The sequence below is a fragment of the Falco rusticolus genome, chromosome Z, assembly GCF_015220075.1.
Source record: "Falco rusticolus isolate bFalRus1 chromosome Z, bFalRus1.pri, whole genome shotgun sequence".
In the NCBI taxonomy this organism is placed as follows: Eukaryota; Metazoa; Chordata; class Aves; order Falconiformes; family Falconidae; genus Falco; species Falco rusticolus.
The window spans coordinates 82890603-82907544 of NC_051210.1; the positions used below are offsets into that span (position 1 = coordinate 82890603).

The window sequence follows — 16942 nt, forward strand, 5'->3', positions numbered from 1 at the left end:
TGTGGTTTCTATCAGCTGATTTAGTGGTAAATTTTCTGTAAGCTGCACCTTTGGGTAAAAGTTGGTGTTACTGCACTTTCTGGACTGAGACACCAGTGTGATTTGTCCGTTCTGATGGGATTTTTGAATCTACAAATCATTCCTGTAGCCACCCACCTGCATGAGCTGTGCGACAGGTCCCTGGAAGCATTCCTGTCCCTCCACTTCTTTATTGTTCCTTCTTCCATTTGTTTTTTTGTTCATGGATGGGGGCAGCTGGGGTGATGGAAGAGTTTTTCTTGTTGCTCTTGGAAGGGGCAGGGGAAAGATGCATTATTTTTTCTTCCTCTGGGAAAACATCCAAATGCTCTGCTTTCTTCTCCACCTGGGAAATGGGGTGTTGGAAGTGTCTTCTCATAGCTGGGCTGGAATATTCACAGGTGCTGAGTCCCCGTGGTGGGACTGTGGCTCAACGTCGTACAGAGATGGGAAGAGTTGGGAGTGCAGCGGTACCAAAGATTGCATTACCTGTAGATGTCCCCAGAACTGTCAACAGAAATAGGTTTTAAAGGCACTTTGTGGGTGTTTGCAGTCTCCATAAACATTTTATATGTAGGCAATTTCAATATGCAAAGTGACCCAACTACAGTTTTAAAACAGTCATGCTCTGCTTTCAGAAATTGAGTGTGTTCTGCCCTACGGCAAAAACTTCAGCATTATTTCACTCAGCAATGAAACCCCAAAGTATTGATTTTGAAATGTATAATTGATTGTAACAATAAATCACTGGGCAGTATATTTGCAAAACTGATTTTTCTATTGCAATAATTAAATTGATATGTGCTATAACGTATTTATGCAGGGCCTAAACAACTCAATAATGGTAATAAATTGTGTTTGGTCAAGAACTATCCACTGTGATGCAGTTGACTTCTTTTTGTCTAAAAATTTGTAAGACGGTGCTATAAGAGATGGTAGAGATACAATCGCGAGAAAACTCTAGTACCCTGAATAGCTCATATTGCGCTGAGTGAAAGTACACTAGGATCGGAGACTTGGAAGGAACAGCTGGTGCCCAGGTTGTTTTAGCAGAGAAATGCTGATGTACGATGTCAGCTCTCTTATCAGTCCAGCTCAGTAAATCTGGTGGTTTTGCCTGGATGAACTGATAGAAACTGCAGTAAAGAATAGAATGAATAGACATATGGATGGACATGATATGATGAGGAAGGATCAATACAGCTTTTGTGGTGGAAAGCCCAGCTTCACATGCCTATTAAAGTCTTTTGACTTTAATAAAAAATAAAAAAGGAATTGTTGAGCACGTGGGCAAGGAGATCCAGTTGATATCCTTGGCTTGGGTATCCTAAAACCTTTTGATGAGATCCCTCACAAAAGGCACCTGAAGAAAGGCAGTTGCCGCAGCGTAAGGAAAAAGATCCATTGGTGATAAGGGAGTGATGGTGGTGGGATTCATGGCAAAGGGACAGGGTTGAGCAGAGAGCAGTGGCTGCAGCATGGCACAAAGCTGCTGGGCACGGGGAGGAAGAAGAAGGTGACAGGACTGGCCACATACGTGGACTGGCTTCTGTGTCATGGTGATAAAACTCCTTCAGACCTTTCTGCAAGGAGAGCGGTGGCAGAGATGGGTGGCTGGCCATGTAGGGGATGGTTTCGGGTTGGGCTGTTCAGCTGGGGTGAGATCCCTTGTACAATCCAGCAGGGAAAAATAAGCAGTTGGTCTTGGTTAATTGCGTTGCTGCTGATGCTGCCCAATGAATGGCTCCATGGGACGCTCGGAAGTGTTGGGATCGGCAAGAAGTTTATTCCCAGGAGGTTTGACTCTCTTTGCATTGATATAACTAGGGTGCAGTAACGTCTCTGAACGACCGTGGAGCTAAAATGGGACGGAACCGTTGTTGCTGCTCAGGCTGAGATCTCTATCCTACTGTCAACAAGAGGCACGTGGGGCTGGAAAGCGAAATGAGCCGCAGTGTCTGCTCAACGCCAGAGCTGGTATTTCTAGTGCCATAGGTATTCCAGTGACCTGGTGAAATGAAAAATTCCTGAAAAGGGAGAAAATTTTCTGTAGACATCCGTTGTGTGTATAGCCATCCACTGCTAGAGGACGTACACTTTGCTTTATGCCACCGTGAAAGTGTCTAGATCCAATTTGGTTTTCTTCCCAAAATAACAGCTTAGTTGAATGCATGTTGCTATTAGAAAAATAGCCTTTTTCTTTCTCCTCCCCCCCCCCCCCCCCCCCCTTCATTTAATGTGCTTTATTTCTGTTATTTCTTGGGGGGTTGGAAATCAACAATAATATCTCTTCTGTTACAGAGCATCAAAGTTAGCTGGTCACCTCCACCACCAGGTACTCAGAATGGATTTATTACGGGCTATAAAATCCGACATAGAAAGACTACCCGCAGGGGTGAGATTGAAACACTGGAGCCAAACAACCTCTGGTACTTGTTCACAGGTCAGTGTTCACATGGTACAGCCTTGCAAGGTTTTGATGAATTAAATGCTTTGGGAATAAAATATACTTGCACTTCAAGGAAACATTGATTTCTTTGCTGGCAGGTAGCATTTATTGTGTTGTACAGAGACAGCCTTTATGGTGTGCTCTTTTTTTTTTTTTCCAAACCTATTTTTTCCTTAATATTTTTACCATATGTTTGTCTCCTGGATTTTGTCATTCATGAATTTGAAGCTGAATTTTTTGCCTCCTGTATCTTAAGCCTCAGTTGTTGCGGTTTGGTTTTTTCTGAGCGCTCAGCCAACATCATCTATCTTCTGGGTGCAAAATTATCGATTTCCTTGGATTTTCAATGGAAAATACCTCCTCACCGAATAAAAAGGACAAGAGTAGATCATAGCGAAACTATAATTGCGAAGAATGAAAGCAGCCAGGTGAGGGTCGTAAGGGTAGTGGTGAATTCTGGTATGTGAAAATGAATTTCAGCTGGGTTCTTGCATTGTGCCCAAGAGATAACTGAGAAAGCAGCCAAAGCATCAAGGCGGACGATTAAACTTTGTCAAAGTCAGTGGCACCTTTGCTACTGAATTCAGCATAACGACGATTGTACCTCAGATGACCTACTTTATATGTACTTCCAGGTGTAAAGTGTGGTTTGTGAGAATCGGAAGTAATTTTATATTGCAGAAGAAATAATAACCACGTGCTGGTTGGGAAGGAAAAACAGCATCTTATTGAAAACTGAAATAAAAGCAAAAGGAGAGCTTTTTTATGACCAAGACCTTAAATACTGAAATCTCATCTTGGTCATCTCACTTAGGCTCGTGGACAAACATCCCACCCACCCCCACCCCCCCTCCCCGGGACCCCTTGTGAAGGCTTCATCACTAGTGGCTGCACGACAGCCAAGTACTTTCTGGGGGGGGATAGTGTGCAGAGCACGTTCAGGAAGTTGGAAAGGATCTGTTTTCTGGCAGATCAAGTAGAAATCATGGTGGAAGCTGCTCAGATGTTTTGAGTCGCTGCTGCTCTGATGGCTTAGAGGAGAAGCCATAGCTATGCAAAGTGCCAGAGCAAAGGCAGGGACCTCCGTAGCTCCATCCCTGCAGATCCCTGCGGATCGTGCCCTCAGCGAGGGGGGAAGGCTGGAGGAGGTTAAAGCCACTCGGAGCAGAGTAGATTAATCTCTCTTGTGGTAGATCCCCACGTCCTGAACAAAGTCTTGCCTTAACTGGAATTATTCCAAGCTTAAATTGCCGCGGGAGCCCTGGTGGGAGTGTGGGCTGCAGGCAGCCCCAGCCCTCCCCTCCCTGCAGCCCCTAAAGTGTTTTGGGTTTTTTGTTTGGTTTTTTGTTTGGTTTTTTATTATTTTTAATGGAGCTTGGGAATACATATTTTGAGAAAGCAATGAAGGAAAATATCCAGACCTTGTTACTACTTTCCACACGCATATATTGCACTTGCTGGAGACTGAGCTCCGTGGGTCTTCTAAATGTACATTTTAAATATTAACACGGAGGCACTTGACATCATAGTGGCATTGCTGTTGGGTAGGGAGGTGCTTCACAGGATTGGTAGGAACACCTGCAATAGCAAACGAGTTTAGAGTTCCAAGGTGGGTTTTTAAATAGCCACTATCAATTTTAGAATAGGCTTCCACGTCAGCGAAATGTTAAACTGCTTTTTTTTTTTTTTTTAAATTATGAGCGTTCTCCAGAGAATGTTTGCAATTAAATGAAACATGTTTTTTTCCTGTGCTTCGTGGTCAGTATAGACTAAGGAAAAAGATAAACCTATATCCCCACCTCGGGGACTTGGAAGTCTTGTGGCATGTTCAGGAACACTGCTGTAATTGTTTTCTGATGGCTTTAGCCACAGAGGGAAAGCATCTCTTTCTGAATTTGTACTTATTTCACAATATTGATAAGACTTTGGTTTTTTGGTTTTTGGGGTTTTTTTGTTGTTTGTTTTTTTTTTTTTTCCTGAACTGTGTGCTCTGAAGATAATCAGGAGCCCTGGAGAGCAAAATGCTCTTCAGTTGCAAACCTTGTTCCTAACCTGCAAATTTTATGCAGAAGGAGAGTGTATACCTGCCTTTCCCTGCATGTTAAAAGCTGTGAGCTGGTTTGGTTAAGCATGTAATTAATGCCTTAGTTATGCAAAACAATTTTTCATGTCTTTACTAAGCAGACTTCCATTCATTTTTGTACATATGTATGAACACAGCCAACGGGAATGACAACCCAAAATTAGTCCTGGGCTGGTACAGCCTTCATGCAATTCTTAAAGCCTATATCTGCATGTCTGTTTTATGTGTATATGTGTTTTATATAGATATATATGTATTTCTATTTATTTCCTTCCATGTAGCAAATCCAACGGACTATTAGTAGAGATTTCATTTTACTCAGTCTGTTGCAAACTCTGGTATCGTCATTAATTTCCTTTCTTAGTCTTCTCCTTTCTGTATGATTTTTATTTGCCTTTTTTTTTTTCTGTTTTGTTTTGTTTTGTTTGAATTCAACAGGACTTGAGAAAGGAAGCCAGTACAGTTTCCAGGTGGCTGCCATGACGGTGAATGGGACAGGACCCTCCTCAGACTGGTACACAGCGGAGACACCTGAGAACGATCTCGATGGTAAATGCATCTTTTACAAGTGGCTGTCTCCCAAAGCCTTCTAGCTGAGGGATGTCACTGCGGTTGTCACCCCAGCGCAGGTTAGGGTGGGATGCCCGGGCTCTAGACACCCACCAGCAGATGTTCTCTTAATGCTCCTGGGTCCCATATGCCATGGGTTATGTTTCTCTGTCGTCACCGGGACTGAGGAGTCAGAAACCTTCATGGAAATAATTCCCTGCCAGAATTTAGCTCCTGGCAATTTGCAGTAATACAGCAGAGTGAATCAGTAACTTCATAAATAATAAAGAGCATCAATCAAAGAAACAATGAAGATGAAGCCAACAAGCCTAACAATTCACCAAGCAAATTTTCCAATAGGTCGAATCCTGTTTCCCAGCCTTTATTTGCAGATGTTAGAAATGCAGGTTGGCAGCGAAGCTGCCTAATTAGTGAAAGATGACGGGATGCAGATACCTGGAAACTGTGGGCTGTATAAATCAGTGCTGATGTTGGCACAAAAGGGAAGAAAAACACTGGAATGAAAGTGTTAGATAAAATGACTGGAATATTTGAAGTAGTAAAGGAATAAAAGGAGAGTAATGAAAAAGTCTACCTAAAAAAAAAAATAAGCAGAGTGCAAATCAAATGGGACAAAGAATCTGACAGATGGAAGCCATGGCAAAACTACAGACAATCCCCTAAGAAGCAAATATGTAGTAGAAAGGAGATGAATAGAAAATAAAAGGAAACTGATGAAAATTGCTATGATTTTTTTTAAAACAAAATAAACCACCTCAAAAGGATCAAAGGCAATCCAGATGAAAGAATCAATAAATAATCAGTTGAAATGCACCATATTACTTGATGGTGCCTTTCTTTTGACTGGCCGGATTTCCTTAGGAGCTCAAAATCTTGCAAATGGAAGAATTTCTGCCTTTCCCTATATCCAACTGCAATTTTCCAGCAGACTGGGAGGGACCACGGTGCGTGGCACGCAAAATGGGAGACCCAGTCCCTGCGGTTTCTCATCAAGGTTTTAAAGCAAAGGTGATGCTTCTAGGCACCTCATAACTATACCAACGGGTGATGACATGCCGCGGTGCTTGATGCTCTCTTTCTCATTACGCCGTGGCTGGATGGCACTGTGAGGAGTGCTGTTGTGAAGGTGTAACGTTTTTCACTGGCAGGAGTAAGGGAGAAATTGTGAACACACCGCAGTGTGGAAAAAGAAAGTAATGCATTTCAGTGTGTTTGTTTTGATTTGCGTTTAATAGACACTACGTTCCTTCGAAGTTTCCGTGCCCACGTACACATGTGCACGTAAAGAGGTTAATCGAGCCATCACAGGAGACGCACGATGGAAGCGGGTACATGTGAATAAACCTGGGCAAAGCTGTTTTGTTCAGGTATTGTGCTGCCATGTGCTTGCATTTGCAGTCCCAATGAATTATCCTCATCAAGCTGCAGCAGCCTGATGCTGGGAATGCACCGTGTTGCGTGCTAGCTACAAATGCTTGGATAAACCAGTTACACCACATCCTGCAAGTGTCAGCTAACCAGGGAAGGGCTGGAGCACGGGCTGGTAACTGCAATTCCCTCTCTGCTGCTGTGGCAAATGCAGGTTCTCTCGCTTTCGCTGGAAGCCTTTTTGGTATCAGCAACATGAAGATGAATGCTATCCTTGAGAACAGCGTCAACTCCCAACAGATATTCATTTTAATTAGTGTCTTTTTTTTTTAAGTGATTAGAAATCCAAACAGAGCTGCTTCTTCAAGGTTCCCTAGAAAGCTCGCGTTCCTTTACTGACAGCTAGGAAGGTTTTAAATATTTATCTTAAGCCTCAAATTTTATCCTTTAATAAGAAAAAAAAAAAATACAGAAAGCAACACTTTCCCTGAAGGGTCTGTTTTAAATAGCTTGAGCAAGGATGCAAGAGAATCTCTGATCAACTTAGCAAAGGTATCCTCCAGGAAAATGGGTTTAGGATGCTTGGTTTCTCATTACTGCATTGAACAGATGGAAGCTGTTATACATATTAGATAGCAATACAGTTCAGCTTCAGCTCTAAATTAGTGCTTTAAGAGCATGACAAGCCAGACTGTTATTCATACTGTAATTTCTCTTGAAAAGTGATTCAGGAAATACGGGATGAGTAGAAAGTACCTTGATTTTGTGAAACGTACATCTTTGGATGGCTGAGGAAATGGCTAAAGTGACCCAGATGTAAAGCATCTGTCAAGGTTGGCAGTGGAATTAGGGAGCTTTGACTAGCACTGAGTGCAGTATTCCCAGGATGGAAGGCGTGGGCGCTGACGCCGTCACCCACACACCCAGCGAAAGGCTGGGAGGCACGCGTGGGCAGCGTGGCACCCCAGAGGAGGTGGCACACCAGGCAGTGACATGGAGCCTCAGCTCCCCTTTCCTGGGAGCCCAGGTGTTCCTAAGGGAGAGAGTAAGGAATGCAGCGCCAAGGAATCTGGTTTGGTGGGTCGATCCGCTGGGGAGCTGTCCTGCGTGCCAGGGGCTGGTGGGCACCCACAGCTCGTGTCTCCCCATGGCTGACAGGTGCCCAGAGGTGCCCCTGCGTGGGAGCCGGTGCTGGACTCCTGGTGTAGTTAAGAGGGGCACCCTAAATTTGGCTCACTTGGGACTTCAGATGAAGAACTTACTTCATGTAGTAGCATTCCTTGTGGAGATTCCCGCTGGCTCTCAAGGTCGCTTCTCAGAACTGGTTCTGGCATCATATTTACACCCAGGAGAAACAGAAGTTAACGTGTTGGTCTGGAATGGCAAGGACATGGCCCAGCAAAGGAAGCAGAAATATGGGATGTATGTTTTGATAAAGAGTTCTTCTCCTGGATATCCAAGTGCTGGGACACTGAAAACCAGCAAAGCCATCCAAAGGCTGAATGGTCCAGTTTCCTGAAGTATTTATGGATTTAGATGGTTGGCTGTGCGTTGTGTTTGGCAGAAGCCCATACTGCGGAAAATGTGCTTCGTTGTAAAGGGATCCAAAAAATATGTTGTTTGTGGGGTGGGTGGGTGGAATAGTTGCTTCTGACATTAACTTTGTGCTTTGGGATCTGAACTACATGACACAAATTCTAAAATTCAGAGCTGTTTCAGAATAAGGAAAATGTTTTTTTCCCAGGATACATTTGAAAGTAGAGCTAAAGATAGTGTTAATTAAAATTGCTTTATACAGAAAAGTGAAGCAAAAAAAAAAAAAGCATCTTCAAAAAATAATTGTGTTTAGGAAACTTCAATATTCAAAGAACAGTTCAAAATGTTTTCCAGCCCAGCTTCATTTGAGAGACTTAATTCACAAGAAAGGTCCCAGAAGTTAACCTGCCTTTTGCTTTTTGAAACAAGACATCATGATGTAGCTCTGAAATGCATGACTCGCGTAATGGAATTGTTCGAAAGAAAGAATATGAAGTGTTTGAATAAAGTAGTTTTAACCTAAATGGCTGCCTAGAGGTATCTGTACTGCAGTTAAAATCTCTGTGTTGTGTCAGATGTAAAAATCATCATCTGAAGGCAATCGATTCCTTGAATGCTTCTGATCTCCTTTGCTGCCTGAGAATTGCTGGCTTTAGAAAGTTCGAGGAATTGCGGTGTTGCCGTGTTATCCAGCTTCTCATTTCAAGGCATTAAGTTGTTATTTTCTCTCTGAGGCTTGCAAAAAATGCTTCTGTCGTTTGTTTTTCAAACAGCACTGCTCAAGAGTAGCTGCTCACGTAACTTTTGCTTGGGCATTAAAACAAAGTTTGGGAATGGAGTTGGGGGAAACGGCAACTTTCCCTGACTTGCAGTGGCACTGCTGGTGCAATCTCTTTCTTTTTGTGAGTAGCTGCTTTTCAGTGAATTTTCTTTGACCCATGCTTTGCAGTTTTAAGGGGTTGAGGGCAAAGGACGTCCAAAGTGGCTAGGTGTTTCAGAGCGGTAATGTACAAAGCGCAATTCCCTGAAGGTGCAACAGGATTTCAGAGTGCTCTAATGCGTTCATCGGAATTCATCTGAAAGCCCTTAAAACACCAAGGACGCGTCTACGGCACTGGTTATTGAAAAGTGTTAATTCTTCTTTTCATTACCTTTTTCCAAGGTTTACAGTGGGAATGCTTCACAACTGCAAAGTGTCTTTTGTTGGAGTTTACCTCGTTTTATAGTCTGTTTTTTCTACCCTGTCCTTGTTGCCTTCTGTATAAGCTTTCATCTATTATATTGCAAGCCTTTTTATTGGGGAAAAATAGTAACTTGTCTTCTTTCTGCTCTCAAAAAGACAAGCTACTGTGCAGCTCCTCTGAAGAGACTTGTGATATGGTAGTTATCGAGTAAACTCAAACAAAAGGCATTTAGTCATCTAACCTTTAAAGTAAAATTAGGCTTGTAGAAGGGGAAACAGACTCCAAGTGCTTAATTACTACTTATAGGAACACCTGTAAATAAAATATCTCATTTTGATTATTTCATTTGTGAAATGTCGGTGTATGATTTAAAGCAGCTTCAAAGCAAGAGATGCATGTCCGAGAGTTAAATTCACTTCTTGTTTTCTTGGGAAAGAGACAGATCATTGTCAGGATGTACTAGTACATTGCTAACAAAGTACCTTCTCGTTAAATAATCTGTGAGCACAGGACAACTCATGCACTCAGCTGTCAGGATCCTGCTGAACTTGCAAATAGACCAGGGAAAAGAAAAGTTGTCTTCCTGGGAATTCTTTTGCAGGTCATCTTTCATTTTCCTGCATCATTTTAAATCTCTCCTAGCCTTGTGCTAACGGTGGAAAGCACTAGGAGATGCTCCATTTAAAATAGGGAGAGACGTATTGGTGCTCTTGGAAGGGAAGGATGTAGCTCACATGAAATTGCATGTAAGCTCTGCATGTAACTCTGGGGTACCTGCTTGGGGATTTTTTTCGTGCAAATATTTTCATCTAAATGCAAACCTTGAGTAGAATATTAATTTATACTTCTTTTTTTTTTTTCTCACATCCCAGAATCTCAGGTTCCTGACCAGCCAAGCTCTCTTCATGTCAGGCCCTTGACAACAAGCATCGTCATGAGCTGGACTCCACCACTGAACCCGAACATTGTTGTCCGCGGGTACATCATTGGCTACGGTGTAGGCAGTCCATACGCTGAGACTGTGCGGGTGGACAGCAAACAGCGTTACTATTCCATTGAAAATTTGGGTAAGTAAGTGTTTTCATTCATTTAATTTCATGAGAAGAGGTTCCTTTGAGGTTCCGCTGGTTTTGTACGTTTATTTTCAGGCTATGACCGGTGCTTCCTTTACGTGTTGCTTTCTTAGACTGTTTCTGCATTCCCTTTCCTGGTTGCTCTTACCTTCAAAACACGGGATACTTTCAAACATGTGAAATCTCTCTGATCAAATCTTCATTTGATTCAGGAGATCTTATTAAGTCATGTGCCCCTAATACTGACTCCTACTTGTGCAGAGAGCTGAACCTTAAAGATGTTATTCCTGGGGCTGGCGCTCCTGGGTTTGAATTTAATGGCAATCTCGAAACTCCTACTTTGTGTCTGTCAAAATGTGTCGAGAGAGAGAGGGTGTTATTCATTATTCATGGCACAGCCTCTCCAACAGTTCATCTAAATTCTCAGCATGGTACACGGGGACCTGGATCCTTCCAGTGGTGATGGGCCATTCTCTGAACCCTGGGAAAACGGTTCAGAGTTTAAAGGATGTCGAGAAGTATAATGGTTTCCTTGTCGTTACTTCTTTAGCGCTTTTATTCCAGGTAAAAATGGTAAGTTTTCTGCTTTGTAATCTGGCAACGATGAGCTATTACAGGAAGATTCATTAGCTTGGTAAGTTGTTTGGGCCAGAACTCCAATGTTCTAGGATGCTTTGAGTTGGAACGTGTGATTTGTAGCACCGTGCAACGGCATCGTCCAGCCTTTTTGCTGTTTCCTTTGGGGATCCCGGGGAGTAAAATAAACTGGTTTTACTCCGACTTCGTCAAACAGCTTCTCTCTGTCCAAATGTCTTATGTTGTGATGGAGGTGTTCGCCAAGAGGCATGCATAAACGCTCCCAGATACTCAGTGCGTTTTACGGGAAAAGGCAGGTTTGATACTGTTTGGTGCAAGTGTGAAGCTATTATGCAAAATGGAAAGATGCCTGGCTGGAATATGGAAGAAATTGTGTAGAATATAAAAATAAAAGCTATTACTAATGAATGTGCATGTCTAATAACTAATGGAGGGGGTTAAATGCAAAATATTTTTTTTAATTCCAAAAGGGATTTAAATTCTCTCAAGCCTCTTTTAAGTTGTTTCATATCTTTAATGAATTTTCAGTTGAGTCTTTCACCACTGTTGACCCAGAAGTATTAGAGAAGAAAATTACATGGACAGAGCTATCAAAGCCAATGTGCTTATTCTTCATGTATGAAATGACCAGTGAGTATATTTGCTCACAGGACCTCTGGTAGCCACTACCGTCAAGTAGAAGATATGCTAGAAAGGACTGGCAGATACAAAAGCCTTCTCATAGGGTAGTGATGCTTGGTGTTTGTGGAAAGCTGATGGTATAGTGCAGCTATCAGAATTGTTTCTATGGATTAAATTAAATATTTTTGGCTGTGCTCACAGGTAGAAGTACATAGAAGACCAGCAAGTCAGGGAGGGTGTTTCACTTAATATGCTTTAATTACAGAAGTAATACTCAGACATTTAGAAAATGTCAAGAAACTGTTTTGAGCGTATCAAATGTTTATTTATAAATAGTTCAGTCAATGAAATCAATTGGGGTTTTTTTTTGCTGAACACCCTCCAACAGATTTCATGAAAGTTATTGATTATCCAAAATGAAAATATCTTTTCATGGTACCTGTTTTGGTTTGACTGCAAATATTCCAGATGTGACCAGTGTAACTTAATTGTCGTTGTCCAGATAAGCCTCATGCATCTGGTCTCTAACCGGGTAAGGATGCAAGCACTTTGGTCACAGAGCTTGACATGCACATTTGAAATTCGACTTCTCTTAATGTTCACATGTACAACTTTGAAAATCAATTTCCATGAATAATTGTGCTAATTAAATGTCATCGTTTGAATACCTACAGAAAAAGAACCCCAGAGGGATGTGACCAAGGACCCCGAGAAAGCTTTTTAAAAATTAGAACAGTTGCCAACATTTCCTACGTTATTCACCCACTTTATTTGAAACCATTACAAGAAAATTACACAAAATGATGAGACGGAATGCTTTTCCTAATAAAAGTACTGTTTTCAGTAAGGTTATGAGTCAAAATGTGCTGCTGGCAGGAATGAGGGGGGAAAATATTTCCTAGTTATATGAACTCATCCCACCTGTTGTAAAATTTCCTATGAAGCCTGTGCCCGAGCAGTAATGCTACCTTAAATGTAATATGCAAAAGCAACGATGAAGTCTGATATGTAAATAAATGGTGAACTTCAATGAGTTTTTCTCTCCCCTCCAAAGACCTCATCCACGTGGCTTTCTGTGATTGCTTCCTCTTGGTTCCCCCTCTCTCCTCTGGCTCGTTAGAGACTGCAGAGAGGTCGCCCCACTTCACCTCGATCTGCTCTGTGATGTAGCTCACCAAAAAATTGGGGGTTTGCAGCTTCTTGAGGTTCCCTGCAGTTCTTTTTATTGGTCCTTTGTAAGCTCTTATGAAGCACACTACAAACCTATGTATCGTTTAGATGCTGGAGCGGTAGAGACTTCCATTAAAGGGCAATCGGATTTGTTTGACATCAGCTGCCTGTCAGAAATCCTGCCTGGCTCGCGTTTCCAGTCACCATTTTCGCACACAGATGCCCAAACCCAATAATCCAGGCCCATGCTGGGCTTTATTTTACTTCTGTAAACTCGTGCTGTAGTCCCGAAAGAAATGATGGTAACAAACTCCTGAGTTAAAATTAGCGCTGTGCCGGGTTGAGGAGGGATGCAACACACCCCAATGCCATATGTGTGCATGTACGTGCATGCCTGATCTTTTCCCTGGAAACACTTTTTTTTTTTTTTTTTTTTTCTCTGTGCAGAAAAGCACCTCCTGGACATCTTCCCAAAGACTTTAAAATTCAGAGATTTAGAAGAGGGATGCATGTAGGTATTGAAAGTTGAAGCGAACAGGCTGGCTCAATGGCTTTATTCCCTTCCCAGCATCCACGATACGGTTGCCCTGGAAATTCCTGCCTTTTTGATCCCCTTTTGTCTGGCTGTTGCGATAGGGTTGCTGTAGCAATTCCTGCTCATTGGATACGTAAGGCTGCAGTTACCCCTGCTGATATTTGTGTGGGTTTTGTTCCTGCTTCCCTGACTTGTTTGTGCAGCTGCAGGTCATTGCTGGCCACCGCCACACATGCCTGATGAGCACGCGTGGATGGTTGGGTACCGGTGGTATAAATGTCTGGCACTAGAGGCGTCCGTTGTAATTTCTATTTTTATGCAGAAAAAAATGTATAATTCTAAAATTCAATCCTAAATTACTTCTTGCTGACGTGAAAGTGGAGTCAGAAACAAGCCGTAGCCCATGCTTTGAGCTCAGGGCTGGTTTACCTGCTCTGCAGCCAGGTTGTAGAGGAGATGGTAGCTTCACTTGTGGACGCGGTACGTCAGCATTTGGTGGTGAAAGCGTTGTGACACGATGGAACTAATGGCAAACTCTCTATCCAACTGTCTGGACTGTTATTTGACCCAACCTCTGATATTTAACATAGTTCAACCCATTCAGCAGCTCTGTCACCTGAGGGTTTCTCCCTGTTGACCACGGTGGGTGTTTGTAACGGTAACGTAGCCGTGGTGTACATTGTTACGCTTCGGGATGTGCCATTCTGGAGCTGATGATGAAGTTCCAAATGTCTTCGCACCTTCAATCTGCTGCTAATGCTAGATGAGAAATGCTTTCTGTGTAGTTCTTACTGGTTTGGGATGGGAGTCAGATGTTGAAGTCTCTTTAGAAATCCTGTTAGACGCTTCATTGCACCTTCGTAATCCGAAATAAATTCTGCTGGAAGAAACAAGGCTTGGAAGCGATGGACAATCTACTTACAGAGAACACCCATACAGGAGGGATGGAGACCTACACGCTCACAGAGTGGCCTCCTTTTTCGTTCCTACCCTTACTATCGATGATGTAAGTGTAGCACCAATAAGCACAAGTCGTATGGCAGCTTTGCATCGCGTTTCAGGTACTTAATTGATTGCTTCCTTCAAGCCAAACTTTTTAAATGCCTGAATCAGCCTGTACCTGAGCTGTTACCAGCACTTACCTGAGTAGTACACTTCAGCTGCTGAGTAAGTCACTTCAAAAACATGAAGAAAAGTGCTCGGTCTTTCATAATAGTGATTGAGAACTTTATTCTGTGTGATGATCATCTTGAATACAACTATATAGAGATAACACTTGTACTCTAGAATGAATTAGAGTGATTTCCTTATGACTGAGTGGTCATATTGCCTTGGAGACACTCTCCCCAGGTGCAGAAGAATATAAGAATATCCAGAGACTTCAGCTTTGTCAGTGAGGAATTGGTTGTATTTTCTGTCTGCAGCCTATGAAAGATATTTGATGTCAGTCTCATAAATTTCAGGAGTGAGCATCCCCTGCTCTCACTCAGCCTTTGCTGTGACAGAGAAATCAGTGCCTGACTGACTCTCAAATGAATAATTCTAATGGGAGACACCGCTTCTAGTAAACCACTTCATTTTCTTTTTTTTTTTTCTTTTTAATACTTTTAACTTTTTGCTTGTCATTATAAATGGCAAGGTTATTGGCTGGTTAGTGGTGGTTTTAACAGTCTTGGAAAATTCACAGGTGCCAATTTGGATCTTGTAGGCATAAGAAGTAACGATTTCTATACTGATCCAACTCGGAAGGCGTTAAGTGTAGTAATAAACTGACTGGGCTCGTGTCCACAGAGCTTTATGTTAAAGTTTAGTCACGCAATAAAAGTTTAAAAGAAAAGGGAAGAGCTATGTCAAGGAGATTTCCATTTACTAATTATGCAAACAGAAACCCCAAAATATCTGAAACACCATGGCAGCTGTATTAATTTGCATAACACTTTTAGTAGATTGTAAAGCTGTGGGTTTAATTAATGGATTGGAAAAAGGAAAGACGGTAACTTTATTGTAGCATATTCCAATAAGTTAACAATATTATTATGTCATTCTGGGATATTTTGATAACTCATTCTGGGATATTTTAATAGCTTCCTGGAAGAAGGGATGTAGGTAGGAGGCTGGCATGAGAAGGAGAGTGGGCTGGGCATAAGGAGACCCGGAGGATGACCATTAGCCTCCCAGTACTGCACGGTGGCCTCTGCCTTTGCTCTATGTTACTGACATCCCAACAGCAAAAGTGCTATAAAAAAAGCATTTGAATAATAACAATAGAATAATTCTGCCGCTGTTGACATGGGGTTTGCATCACACGAGTGGAAGCAGAGAGATGCAGTTTTGAAAACCTCAGCCTCAGTTTTAAGCTGATCAGATAAGATAATTCCTCTGGCATCCATAATAATACTTGCATCTGTAAAATGCCTTAGGTCTTTCCAGGAGAAATACGTGCATAAAAATGAGTATTTCACAGATATTCAGACCATTTAAAAACGAAATATGATGGGAAAGCTGTACCAAGTTCCAGAGTCTTACAGAAACGTGGATTTTCTTCTTCAGAGCCCATCCCTTCCTGCTCCCTTACGTTTGTGAGGAGAACAAGGCGTAATTTTAGAAAGAGCTTTTTAAGTACCATTGCCTTGATGTGACCTAGGAAAAAGTGACTTTTCATCTCCCTGAGCGTGCAGGAGTTCGTGTGCTCCCTCTTGTAAGAGTCTGATTGGGAAGCTGGAGTGCACATCTTGAAATATTATTTTCATGTGTCTTTTTAATGATGCCTGACAAATTTGTTGGCCTTCTGAGATGGTGTTCTAGCGTTGGTGGATAAGGGAAGAGCAACTGAAAAGTCACCTTCCTGGACCTGTGCAAAACATTCCGTGCTGTCCCGCATGACATCCTTGTCTGTAAGCTGGGGAGATGTGGATCTGATGGAGGGACTGCTCAGTGGTTAAGGAATTGGCTGGATGGTCACACTCCATTGTGGTCAATGGCTCAATGCCCAGTGGAGACCAGTGACAAGTGGTGTTCCTCAGGAGTCAGTACTGGGACCAGTGCTGTTTAACGTCTTCGTTGGTGACATGGGCAGTGGGATCGTTCAAGCACACCCTCAGCAAGTCTGCCGATGACACCAAGCTGTGTGGTGTGGTTGACACGCTGGAGGGAAGGGATGCCATCCAGAGGGACCTGGACAGGCTTGGAGAGGTGGGCCGTGGTAGACCTCATGAAGATCAACAAGGCCAAGTGCAAGGTTGGGGTCAGGGCAACCACAAGCACAGATACAGCTGGGTGGAGAATGGATTGGGAGCAGCCCCAGGCAGAAGGACTTGGGGGTGCTGGTGGATGAGAAGCTGGATTTGACCCAGCGATGTGCGCTCGCAGCCCAGAAAGCCCCCCGTGCCCTGGGCTGCATCCCGGGCAGCGTGGCCGCCAGTCAAGGGAGAGGGCTCTGCCCCTCTGCCCCGCTCTGGTGAGACCCCCCTGCAGCGCTGCGTCCAGCTCGGGGGTCCTCAGCACAGGGAGGACATGGACCTGCTGGAGCGGGGCCAGAGGAGGCCATGGGGTGACCCGGGGCTGGAGCATCTCTGCTGTGGGGACCGGCTGGGAGAGCTGGGGTGGTTCAGCCTGGAGAAGGCTCCAGGGAGACCTTTGAGCACCTTCCAGCACCTAAAGGAGCCGACAGGGAAGCCAGAGAGGGGCTTTGTACCAGGGCCTGTAGCGATAGGACAAGGGGGAATGGGTTTGCACTGG

General features: G+C 43.2%; 1 protein-coding gene across 1 annotated transcript in view; it reads left to right on the plus strand.

The window, feature by feature from the left end:
* DCC (DCC netrin 1 receptor) overlaps positions 1-16942 on the plus strand; it is a 133667-nt gene that overhangs the window by 52081 nt on the left and 64644 nt on the right. The window contains exons 4-6 of the mRNA XM_037372664.1: positions 2320-2461; positions 4989-5099; positions 10081-10275. Of these exons, the coding sequence (XP_037228561.1) occupies positions 2320-2461; positions 4989-5099; positions 10081-10275 (448 nt within the window). The remainder of the gene's footprint in view (positions 1-2319; positions 2462-4988; positions 5100-10080; positions 10276-16942) is intronic.